The 13,252-nt window shown below is 37.2% G+C and overlaps 1 protein-coding gene across 1 annotated transcript; it reads right to left on the bottom strand.

The window, feature by feature from the left end:
* Nucleotides 1-10,244: 10,244 nt before the first annotated feature.
* On the bottom strand, nucleotides 10,245-11,210 carry LOC140833321 (probable glutathione S-transferase). Its single transcript, XM_073197697.1, has 2 exons — nucleotides 10,822-11,210; nucleotides 10,245-10,729 (listed from the first exon to the last, which is right to left on the bottom strand). Exons 1-2 carry the CDS (start codon nucleotides 11,131-11,133, stop codon nucleotides 10,385-10,387), a joined length of 657 nt encoding a protein of 218 aa, XP_073053798.1. The 5' UTR covers nucleotides 11,134-11,210; the 3' UTR covers nucleotides 10,245-10,384.
* Between the last annotated feature and the right edge of the window lie 2,042 nt (nucleotides 11,211-13,252).

The raw sequence follows: 13,252 nt of genomic DNA, 5'->3' as shown, positions 1-13,252 counted from the left end.
TGGAGATTAAGTGTCTGCACAAGAAAATCGAAAGAGGGTGTTGAGTTAGAGTTAGGGATTTGGGGAGAAATTTTCGCAGAATGAAAAAGGGAAAGAGATTTCACGTCTTTATCTGCAAGCGCACTCGAGCGGTAAAAAATTACCGCTCGAGCGCCAGGTTCTTTGGAATTTTTTCGCAAAATGAGTGGGCGCTCTGTAGATTATGAAATCAATGGTCGCGCTCGAGCGGTAGAAATGACTGCACGAGCGCCGAGCTCTCTGAAAAATTGACACCCACCTCTCTTTTTTTTTTTTTGTGAAATAAAAACTAAACAATAGTAAAAGAAAATAAAACATACTGACAAGAAAGAAAAATTAAATTAAATGCAAGAGAAGGGAAATAAAAGTAGTTTTCAATTTACAGTCGAGAGCTAGACTGTCGGCCGGTCTCAGTTTGAATTGTCTTGGAACCGGGTGATTTCAAGTTGTGGCTCAATTATGCTACCCATGTAGCGCTTCAGTTGTTGGGCATTGACCGTGAATGTCCCATCCTTCCCATCGTGCAGTTCCACGGCTCCCGACGGGTATACTTTAGAAATCACGAATGGTCCAGACCATCGCTACTTCAATTTTCCAGGAAACAGTCGCAACCAAGAGTTGTAGAGTAGAACATTGTCACCTTCCTTGAATTCCCTCTCGATGATCCGCTTGTCATGGGCCTTCTTCGTCTTCTCCTTGTATGACAGTGCAAGATCATATGCCAGGTTCCGGAATTCCTCTAACTAATCCAGTTGCAGCAGACCTCGTTCACCTGTGTCAGTAAAATTAAAGTTCAATGTTTTTGTGGCCCAGTATGCTTGAATGCTCCAACTCTACAGGTAAATGACATGCTTTACCAAACAACAACCTATATGGTGTAGTGCCTATAGGTGTTTTAAAAGCAGTCCTATATGCCCAAAACGCATCATCTAATCTCACTTACCAGTCTTTCCAACTGACACCTACAACTTTCTCCAAAATCCGCTTTATCTCTCGGTTCGACACTTCCACTTGACCACTCGTTTTGGGGTGATATGGGGTAGAGATATTGTGTGCGACACCGTATTTTCTCAAGAGTTTTTCAAATAGTTTATTGCAAAAATGGGTGCCACCATCACTAATGATTGCTCTTGGTGTCCCAAACCTGTTAAAAATATTTTTCTTTAAAAATTTCAGGACAACTTGAGCATCATTAGTGGCATACGCTTCTGCCTCTACCCACTTAGACACATAATCAACCGCAACCAAGATATATTTTTTCGTGAACGAACTGGGAAACGGTCCCATGATATCTATCCCCCATACATCAAAAACCTCACACTCAAGAATATTGTTTAACGGCATTTCATGACGGTTAGAGATGTTACCTGATCGCTGGCATTTATCACAGGTTAGCACATAAGCACGAGCATCTTTAAAGAGGGTTGCCCAATAAAAGCCACATTCAAGTACCTTAGATGCCATCCTTGTTGGTCCAAAATGACCACCTATCTCACGGTCATGGTAATGGTTGAGCATTTGCCCAAACTCCTCCTCTGCAACACATTTTCTTATCATGGAATCTGCACAAATCTTAAACAAAAATGGTTCCTCCTAAAAATAGTATTTCACGTCAGAGAAGAATTTCTTTCGTTGGCGAAACAATAGATTTGGTGGTGGTGTGCCTGTGAAAAGAAAGTTAGCGAAATTTGCATACCAAGGTCAGTGTCTCACCTCAAATAGCTGCTCATCAGGAAACCAATCATTTATAGCTTGATCTACACAATCATTACTATTCAGCTCTAACCTAGACAAGTGATCCGCTACCACATTCTCGACACCTTTCTTATCTTTTATTTCTAAATCAAATTCTTGTAATAATAAAATCCACCGAAGTAAGCGTGGCTTTGCATCTTTTTTAGCAAGTAAATATTTCAATGCCGAGTGATCTGTGTAAACAATTACTTTGGACAAAACAATGTATGAATGAAATTTGTCAAGCGCAAATACTACTTCAAGTAATTCCTTTTCAGTTGTTTCATAATTCAATTGAGCCTCGTCAAGGGTCTTACTTGCGTAGTAAATTGTATGAAATACCTTGTTTTGACGCTGGCCAAGCACAGCCCCCACCGCCGTATCACTGGCATTGCACATGATCTCGAAGGGCAGATCCCAATCCGGTGCCACCAAGACAGGAGCCATCACCAAGCGCTCCTTCAAATCCTCGTACGCCTGTAAACAGTCAGCATTGAAATCAAAAGGCACATCTTTCATGAGTAAGGAAGATAAAGGTTTGGCAATTTTTGAAAAGTCTTTGATAAACCGCCTATAAAAACCGGCGTGGCCTAGAAAACTTTTAACTCCCTTCACTGAGGCTGGTGGCGGTAGGTTCTTTATGACTTCAATTTTAGCTTTGTCCACCTCAATTCCTTGTTCTGAAACCTTGTGCCCTAAAACAATTCCCTCTTGTACCATGAAATAGCACTTTTCCCAATTAAACACCAAGTTCGTCTCCTCGCACATTCTCAACATGGATCTCAAATTCTGCAAACACTCATCAAAAATTGCACCAAAGATAGAAAAGGCATCCATAAATACTTCAAGAAAGGTTTCAATCATATCATGGAATATAGCAGTCATGCAGCGCTGAAATGTAGCAGGTGCATTACAAAGACCAAAAGGCATACAAAGGCAAAAGTTCCATAAGGACAAGTGAAAGTGGTTTTCTCTTGGTCCTCAGGTGCAATAGTGATTTGATTATACACCGAATACCCATCTAGAAAACAATAAAATTCATGCCCCGCTAATCTCTCCAACATTTGATCAATAAAGGGAAGGGGAAAATGGTCCTTAAGGGTGGCATCATTCAACTTCCTATAGTCAATACACACTCTCCACCCCGTGACAGTTCTCGTGGGAATAAGTTCATTCTTTTCATTAGTGATCACCGTAATCCCACCTTTCTTTGGCACGCATTGAACATGACTTATCCAAGCACTATCTGAAATATGATAGATAATACATGAATCGAGAAGCTTAATAGTTTCAGCCTTCACTACCTCTTGCATCTTTGGATTTAGTCGTCTTTGAGGTTGCACGAGAGGTGAGTACTTTTCTTCCATCAAGATTTTATGCATGAATATCGATGGACTGATTCCCTTGATGTCTGCCACCTTCCAGGCGAATGCTCTTTTGTGCTCTTTGAGAACTTGCAACAATTTTTTCTCCATAGCATTTGTCAAAGCAGCAGAAATAATGACAGGCAAAGTGTTATTTTCACCTAGGTATACGTATTTTAATTGCGGAGGTAAGGGTTTGAGTTCAAGCGTCGGTGGTTCCTCGATGCTTGACTTTGGAGGGATCAAATCTCTGCGCTCTCCTAGACCTTCTAGTCTCATCCTCATCGGCCTTCTCCATGGATGGTTGGCATTAAAGTATGCCACTATTTCAGCTTTTTCTGCATCCAAGTCGTCATCCTCCAATTCACTTGTGAGGGTGGCTTCCAAAGGGTCCCCAAGAGTATCATGCACATAGTTAGACACGAGTGCATCAATTCTATAACAACTATCAGAGTGCAGTGTGTGCTTAAGTGCATTAAAAATATCAAAAGTGATCTCTTCCTCACCCACTCTCAATCTCAACTTTCCTTCTTGAACATCAATCAGGGCCTTGCCAGTCGCAAGGAATGGTCTCCCCAGAATCAACGGCATCTCTATGTCTTCCTCCATGCCAAGTACCACAAAGTCCGCAGGGAAAATAAAATTTTCCACTTTCACTAGCACATCCTCAATCACTCCGCGGGAGTACTTGACAGATCTGTCAGCTAGTTGTAAAGACATCTGCGTTGGTTTAGGTTCTCCCAATCCAAGTTTCCTAAACACAGAAAGAGGCATCAGGTTAATACTTGCACCAAGATCACATAACGCTTTATGAGAAACAACATCTCCAATCATGCAAGGAATAGAGAAACTCCCTGGATCCTTAAGTTTCGGTGGGATCTTGTTTTGCACCAAAGCAGAGCAATTTTCAGTAAGATTCACCTTCATGTGATCCTCTATATCTTTCAAAAATTTAGCATAACTAGGCATTTGCATCAAAGCATCGGCAAAAGGAATATTGATATGCAATTTTTTAAATACCTCAAGAAACTTACCGAATTGTGCATCTAGTTTTGCTTTTTTCAGTGCTGTAGGAAAAGGTGGAGGAATAACAATTTTAGGTTGTGCAGTGGGTGCTGGTGTAGAGTTAGAGGACTTAACTTTGGTTCAGAATGCTCATCCAATTTTTGAGTTTTATCTTTTTCTCTTGACTCTAAAACTTTCTCACTCTTCAACTCAATGGCCTTCACTTGCTCTTTTGTATTTGTCTCTGTGTTACTTGGCAAGGTGTCCGGCTCTCTACTTGCTATCATCTTGGACAACTGTCCAATTTGATTCTCGAGCCCTTTTATTGATGCATCTTGGTTTTGAAGTCTAGTTTCAGTGGATGAAATAAACTTAGACATCATTTGCTCCAGGTTGCACTTCTCTTCTCTAGGAGGATCAGATTTATGGTTGTTTCCCATATGATTGTCCTCCTTGCAGTTGATTCTGACTGTTTTGACCGTCCTATGAAAAGTTGGGATGTTGCCTCCATCCAGTATTGTATGTGTTTGAGTACGGATCATTCCTCGGACGGTTGTGAACTCCCACTTGGTTCACTGGTGCCTCCTCATTTATATAGAAAGGACCACTGTCTTGACAGTCCTTAACATAGTACTCTCCTCCGCATTTTTCACAAAATATCTCTTGCAGGCGCATCACTGTCCCGTTTACGTTCATGCTGTCTATTTTCCTGTTGAGTGCTTCTAATTGTGCGGTGACAGCTGAAAAGTCAGTTACCTGTTGTACTCCTGCATTCCTTCGCTGAGTGTTCCTTTTAGATTGAGGGAGATAGTTGTTAGCAGCCATCTCCTCTAGTAATTCATACCCCTCTTCGGCCGTTTTCCTCAACAGATTTCCGCAGGCTGCAGCATCTATCATGGTTCGGTTAGATGAAATTAAACCATAGTAAAAAGTTTGGACCACTAACCCAAGAGGCAACTCATGATGTGGGCATCTTCACAAAAAATCTTTGTAGTGCTCCCAAGCCTCGTAGAGTGACTTCTGCTCAAATTGAGAGAAGGTGGTTATGTCCGCTCGCAGCTTCATGGTTTTTGATGGAGAAAAGTACTTCAAGGGAATGCCTTGGCCATATCCTCCCAAGTTGTGATTGAACCTACAGGCAAACAATTCAACCAAGATTTATCTTTATCACTCAAAGAGAACGGAAATAAACGTAGTCTAACAGCATCATCTGAAACTCCATTAAATTTAAAAGTATCTCAAATTTCTAAGAAGTCGGCGATATGAGTGTTTGGATCATCTAGCGCATTTCCCCCGAATTGGACAGTGTTCTGGATCATTTGAATTATTGTTGTCTTGATCTCAAACTGGTTTTCCCTAACAGTTGGTCGCACTATGCTTGGACGTGCTCCATCAAGCGATGGTTGCGCATACTCAAGCATGGGTATGCGCCTTGGCTCTTCGATACTTGGATCTTCGTGATGCTCCTCCTCACGTTCGTTCCTGTTCATTATGTCTCTTAGTATTTGTTGTTGTCGTCTTCTACGTAAGGTTCTTTCAATCTCGGGATCGAATGTCTCTAGTTCAGACTCTAGAGACCTTGGCATGCACAAGAGAGATATCTGTGAAAAAAAAATTCGAAGGTGTCAACCAAAGTGAAAACAGAGAATGCTAAAGTAAATAATTGAAAATAAAATTGTAGATTAACAGTCCCCGGCAACGACGCCAAAAACTTGAGCGAGCAAAACTTGCAGTGTGGAATCCTTAATAAAATATGGTTTTGTATGCTCAAAAATTAATCGCAAGTGCACGATGTCAAGTAATATTACAATGTACGTAACTACGAGTATCGTTCCACTGAATACTGTATTTAACAATTATTATTTTCAGTTATTAAATCCTTACCAAGGAAGGTTTATTGGTTGATTATTACTATTGTGATCAAATAAACATGAAAATAAAATTATTCAGGAATTAAAGAATGAAATAGAATATCTAAAATGATAGATTTAAACTTCAAAGAGAAATGAATTTTTTGGGAATATCGGTTCATCTACCCCTTGTTAATTAATTAATTCGTTCGATATTGATTTTATGCTTCCTGAGAGGAATTTCCTATTCAATGGAACACACTCTCTCGAGCTATGCCAAACTAATTCTACTCAATGAAGTAATTAAATGTCTTTAATTATTTATCAAGAGTGAATTGCATGTCGACTTATGAAATCCTCTAGTTTTCGAACCTTAGGACTATGACAATCGGCGCGTATCCAATTTCATATATCTATGTAAATTGTAGATCCACGGATTACACTATCGTTCCTATCACAAGTTATTCTCTCGAACTCACTCACAATATAAAAACGTTGTCAAAGTTAGCTACGCTCTAACAACACGATAAAATAGTAGTATAAACAAGAATAACGCAACAATCGAAATATAAATTAATTCAAATCAACGTTCGGGGTAGGATCATCTTAAATCCCAACAAATAATAAAAGTTTAGCTACTCGAGTTCATATTAAAACTAAACAAAACAAAGTTTAAAGAATAGAAACTAGATCAGAAATACTCGGCGTGACGAAAATCGCAAAGACGACGCCCGAAATCTTCAAATCTTCAACTTCTGACGCGAAAAATCTCCAAGGCTTGTGGCGGCTCTGAAATTATGTCTGAGTGTCCCTTTTCCGTCCAAAAATCCTCCCCATATCCTCCCCTTTCTTCAACTAAGGTAAGGAATCGGCAAATATATTTTTCCAAAAATAGGTGGCGCTCGGGCGGTAGAATATTACCGCTCGAGCGCCACATCTTCTGTAATCTTGCTTGGGATGTGCGGCAGTCGCGCTCGGGCGGTATAAAATTACCGCCCGAGCGCCGAGTCTTCGGTAAGTTGGCTCTTCGGAAGATAAATCCCGAGCCCAGACGGTAGAAAATTACCACCCGAGCACCACATGTTCTGGACATCACCTTTGGCATTCAACTCTCACGCCCGGGCGGTAGTTTTCTACCGCTCGGGCGCCACCTTTTCTGTTCATTTTCTTCTTCGATTGCATACTTCGCTCCAATTTTGATTTTCGGTCGTTTTACCTACAAATTTGTCACGCACAAGTAAGAAACGATCAAATGCATATGCTTACTCTAAAACGAACACAAATGTAAATGCAATGGACGCATGCACAATGCAAACACACGCAAACTAATGCATTAAAACACGTAAAAACTACGTCTATCACAATTCTCAAAGGTACATGAGAGAAATGTCCCGGGCCACTTTTCTTGGGAGCTCTTTCTTCAGGCCTGACAGCCCGGTCTCCTCTCGACCTCTTCAAAGATTCTCTCTTCTGGTTATGCGCTTCTTCCATATTAATGTATTTCTCTGCCCGGGACAAGAGATTTTCAAAATTCCCGGGCAACCTCTTGGTTAAGGATCGGAAAAATCCCCTTCCCACAGTCCTTGCATAAACGCGGTAGTTTTTGTCTCGGGTGCACAGGCCGGCACATCCAGGGCCACCCGGTTGATTCTCTTGATATATGCCCTTAGAGTTTCATCTTGTCTCTGCTTTACCTCAAACAAGCTGAAAACAGTCTTCTTGTATTTCTTGCTGCTGCTAAATTGATGCAAGAATACCTTTTGGAAATCTTCAAAGAAATGAATGCTTTGTGGTGCCAACCCTTCAAACCATCTTTGTGCAGAGTCGACCAATGTGGTTAGGAACACATTGCACTTAATTTGGTCTCCAAAGCAATGCAGCATGGCCATGTTTTCGAAACGAGCAAGGTGCTCTTCGGGATCAGAACTCCTGTCATAGTCCTTGATTTTGGCTGATTTGAAATGCTCGGGTAGTGGTTCTCGGACAATAATCAGAAAATGGGCAACCCTTTACAAATGGAGCATTGCCCTTAGAACCAACCTGCCTCTCCAGTACTTTTACTTTCTTCCTCAACTCCTCCAATTCTTTCGCAACAGTGGGAGACTTAGAACCTGCGCTTGATTCCCTCTCCTCTTCCATTCTCTCCTCCTCATGTGGCTGCTCATGTTGCTGTTCGGGGTGACTAGAATGATGGGTGGTGTCTTGCTTCGCTAGGGACGTTTTGACAACATCCGTCACAATTTTGGTCAACGCCTCGGGGGTTAGTGGGCTGGGGACCATCAGGTGGGGCGGCCACCTGCACCAGAAAGGCGGGTGTTGTTTTCTTCATGAACTCGGGAGGTGTCTTGATTTGCACTTCAAGTAGGAGCCATATCAACGCCTTAGAACTCAAGTTTCCCACAGACAACGCCAATGATGCAACACGAGCGAAATGGACGAGTCGGGTCGGGAACTCTGCCGTGTTTGCTATCAAAATGTTGAAGGAAATATGAGTTGGACGTTTGGCTTGAATCTTGTGTCTCCTCGAGTAATTTAAGATATCTGCGAACAAGAAGACAACCACGTGAATGGGCGCCGGAGGGATGTCCGGCGTGACCACTCCGATGCTTAAGTCAGCAGGGTACTCAAGCAATAAAACCAATGTGGTCAAGTAATGGCTGTGTGATTGGTGTGGTAGATGGAGAGTAAATGAGAGTATTAAATGTGTGAGTTAATATCTGAATAGAGAATAAATACAAGTAAAGAACCTGGTATTTATAGTAGAGGATGCAATTATGAGCTCGTTTTTTGTGTTTGAGCATTAATTGTAATAGGGTGGCTGATTATACCCTATTGTTCTGACATGTCAAATCTTATATTAGTCACATCCAGCCCACCTGATTTTGTCAACCATTTATGTTACTTGTCAGAGGTAGGTCGGTTGTACATATTCTATCGAGTCGGCGCCATTAAATGCTTCACTCATACCAAGGTGACTAGGGTAGAACGCTTCTCGGGGATTTATATAGAAGCCCGGGCATTTCATGTCCCGGGGAAGTCATGTTCCAGGTGATTCAATGGCCCGGCCTATTGACTGACTGCCCACTTCATGATTTCATTTAGTCGTACCCTCCTCGTCCCGGGCAGTTCCATGATTTGGGGCGTTAATCCACCTCGTCATTTTACCGGTCCGAGATCATTCTATCCTGACTCGGGCACCATCCATGGATATGCTCCATGGCCCGGGAAGTCCTAGGACCTATCCATGACCCCGGACATCCCGGGGTATCAATGACGATGGACTTACTTCCCGCTCTTTTGATGAGGTAAACCCCCTTCAAAAATGAATATTCAACAAAAACTTATGGTCATAGAAGAAAAACTTTGAAATGGGATGTCTGTGATAAGGTGTCCGAGATGATTGAGTTGATCAATCTTCGATAGTTTGATTTTTCATATCGATACTTTTTAGGACGAGTCTGTCACACATGATATGTCAAATGTTGTTTATTGGCTAGCATAATTTACAAATTAATTAATTAATATGGAGATTTACTCAATATGCAGCGACGGATTTCATCTTAAAAACACAGTAGAAATATTTATTAGAAACCTGTTTAAATATATAAATGTTATTTTTTGTCATGAAAGGTGAGATTATATTTTTATTAGTTAGATTAGATATCATGACAAATCAATTCATTGAAGCCTTTCATTCGATTATTGTGTGCCACTTCATTAAATTTATGTTGGCTTGTTGAGACGGTCTTACGGGTCATATTTGTAAGACGGATCTCTTATTTGGGTCACCCATGAAAAAGTATTACTTTTGATGCTAAGAGTATTACTTTTTATTGTGAATATGGGTATGGTTGACCCGTCTCACAAATTTGATCTGTGAGACGATCTCACATGAGACCCACTCATTTATGTTTCTCTTCTTTAATTTAGTGAAAAATACTTACTCATTAACTTGAATAATTCTTTTTGTGAAATTGTATCATTAATTTATATTTATAACAAAAATTTTCTCGTTATAAAATAATATTTTTAATATAAAAAATAATTATTTTTTTATGATCTAATATAGTAATAGATCAATTTCATAAAATTAATCTGCGAGACCATCTTTCAATAGTCTTGATTAATATTCTTAATTCTTAAGAAGAATGAAAAACCACGTGGCACTATTTTTTTTTTTTTTTTTTTGAAGTTTGTATATGGTCGATTTATATATGAAAAAAGTATTTGACTTTGAGCTTTTTAGAAAATTAAAAATTTTATTCAGATTTGAAGCACTGACTTCACACACACAGAGACACTTTATAGAAACATGTGAGACAAACAAAGCACCTGCCTCATTCTCCTTATTTTCCCCAAAACAAAACACAAGCAAGTCCAAGAAACCGAAGGTCTGAAAATTCTAGATGGCTCTCATTTGGTCTGAAGGAATAGAGCCCTGAAAATCCCGGCCAGTTTCTCCCGATCAGGCAGGTGTTCCTTCACAAAACTCGAGTTGACGTACTCCTCCATCCATGTACACAGATTCGGGAACTTGTCGTTTGTTATGAGTTCGAGTCCCACCAATTCAGTGATAATCACAGACCAATAAGCGACGAAATTGGCAGCAATATCGACCAGCCCGATGCTATCTCCGCCGAAGAATTTCTTCCCTTCTAGCTCCTTGTCAAGAAATTTTAGCAGTTCTGGTGCTTCTTCCTTGGCTTTCACTTGCTCCTCCCCTGCACCCCAACAAGCCTTCCACACTGCTGGAAAGCACTGGAACATGGAAATTTTTACCAGTTTACATTAGTTAGCTTTACACCAACTAAAGGAAATCTTGAAAAATAAAGCGTGGTAGAAGAATATACCTTTTCATCAATAAATCTAGCCCAGAAACGGGCCATGGCTCTGTCATAAGGATTTTTGGGCAAGATGGATGGTCCATTTTTCCAAGTTTCATCAATATATTCAAGAATCACCAACGACTCCGCGATTGGCTTACCATTGTGCAGCAGCACGGGAATCTTTTTGTGTACTGGATTGTACTGAAGAAGCTGTGCGGACTTATTGGTTAGATCTTCTTCTACGTATTCGTATTCAACTCCTTTCAGTTTCAGCGCCATCTCGACTCTGCGGCTAAATGGGCTTCCCCAAACGCCAAATACCTTCACTTCCGCCATTATAATCCTAGCAAGATTTCTTGATTGAGTTTAATTCCGAACGAAATTCAGTGTAGTTTTTTCTTGTTGAGAGCTCTTTCTGGTTCTTATAGGGAAATTGGACTGGTCAGGCTACGAAAGTGCGAACAAAACAAGGCTACGAAAGTAATAAAGTTTTTTTCTTTTTTCTTTTTTATTTAGATGAGAGGCCTAACCTAAAAATAATTGAGTAGATAATTCATAAATATTTATTTTTTGAAGTTTGTATATGGTCGATTTATATATGAAAAATATTTTTTTGTTGTTATAACATTTTTATTGTCCAAATATTTTTTTTCTAACGCATTTTATAAATATTTTGGATATTATTAAACTTATTGTTTTTCTAATTCTATTTCTATAACTACATAAGTATTTACTAATATAGATTTCACGATGAAATGTTTTTTTTTTACTTAATTCAAAGGAAAAATTGCTATTCTCCCAAAGAAACACTTGATTCTATGTTTAATTTTAAAAAATATATTTTTATGTATCAAACACGCACATATTAGAATTTAGAAAACCATAAACAGAAAATGGTTTATCAAAGAAGTGTAAATAATAATTAAAAAGTAAAACACCATTGCTTTAAAATCCATCCAACAAAAGTTTGAATTAAAATCAATTAAGTGTTATATATATATATATATATATATATATATATATATATGTATGTATGAATATTATATGTTTACAAAAAATATTAAAACCTATAAAATAATAAATAAAATATTAAAACCTAAAAAATAATAAATTATTTAATGTTGTTCTGGACCTGGTCTAGTCTAGTATAGTGAACCAAAATTAAAACCTATTATTATTATTATTATTATTATTATTAATTTAATTCAAATATATTATTAGTAGTACTAGTATTAGTATTATTACTATTATTATTAGTAGTAATATTAGTATTATTATTATTATTATTATTATTATTATTATTATTAATTATTTTAATTCGAATGAAAAATATAAAATATAAATATTTATAATATATGTTAATTATTAAATATTTTGTATTGTTTGGTTTGGTGATTGAAAAATTAGAGATATGAGAGGATTGAAAGGAAAAAATAGAGATATGAGAGGATTGAAGGGATAAAATTAAGGAGAATAAAAACAGTAGCCTTTCACGAATATATCAATAAGAGGTTTAACTTTAGCATATAGTATCGATAAAACTTACGTCGTATTATAATATTTTCATTCTATTATTAAATTTACATTGTTTATTTTCTATTTAAGCTATTATTATTAATTTAATTTCAATCGCAACATAAAACTCAAGCGTGAAAGTATATTTATAAATATATTATTATTATTATTATTATTATTATTATTAATTAATTTAATTCGAATGAAATATATATATATATATATATATATATATATATATATATGATAATTATTAAATATTTTGTATTATTTGATTGAGTGATTGAAAAATTAGAGATATGATAGAATTGAAAGGAGAAAATTAAGGAGAATAAAAATAATAGTCTTTCATCAATATACCAATAAGATGTTTAAATTTAGCATATATTATCGATAAAATTTATACTGGATTATAATATTTTCATTCTATTTCTAAATGTACATTTTTTATTTTCTATTTAAGCTATTATTATTAATTGAATTTTAGTCACAACATTAAAATAAAATATTAATCACAACATAAAAATACAATATTAATATATTATATAAGTAATTATTAATGTTTGCTTGCTTCCTTCACTGTTGGCCTTCTCATTTTTATAGATTTATTTATTTAATAAATCTATTAATAATAATAAACCCATTATATATAATTATATGTTTTACAATTAATTTTTTTTATAAAATATGTGTTTATATAATTTTGAGATAATTCGAAATGAGTCTTCCTAAAATATCCTTTGATCAATTGATCTTGTGTACGTTTTTTTGGAACAATAATTTAAAATGGAACAATAATTTAAAAATAAAAATAATTTTCAATCCTCTCATATTTATCATATTTTTAATCCTCTCATATTTTTAAAATGGAACAATAAATATTTTTTTAATCCACTCATATTTTTAAAATGAGACCATAAATATTTTTTCAATCCTCTCA

This window comes from Primulina eburnea, chromosome 6, assembly GCF_022965805.1.
Source record: "Primulina eburnea isolate SZY01 chromosome 6, ASM2296580v1, whole genome shotgun sequence".
NCBI lineage: Eukaryota > Viridiplantae > Streptophyta > Magnoliopsida > Lamiales > Gesneriaceae > Primulina > Primulina eburnea.
The sequence above is the reverse complement of the archived record's forward strand: the minus strand, read 5'-3'. Positions and strand labels throughout refer to the sequence as shown.

Coding starts and splice junctions, on each gene's coding strand:
- LOC140833321 (XM_073197697.1), bottom strand. CDS start 11,133: ATGGCGGAAGTGAAGGTATTTGGCGTTTGGGGAAGCCCATTTAGCCGC. Junction 10,730..10,821: donor CTAGATTTATTGATGAAAAG/GTATATTCTTCT, acceptor TCCATGTTCCAG/TGCTTTCCAGCAGTGTGGAA.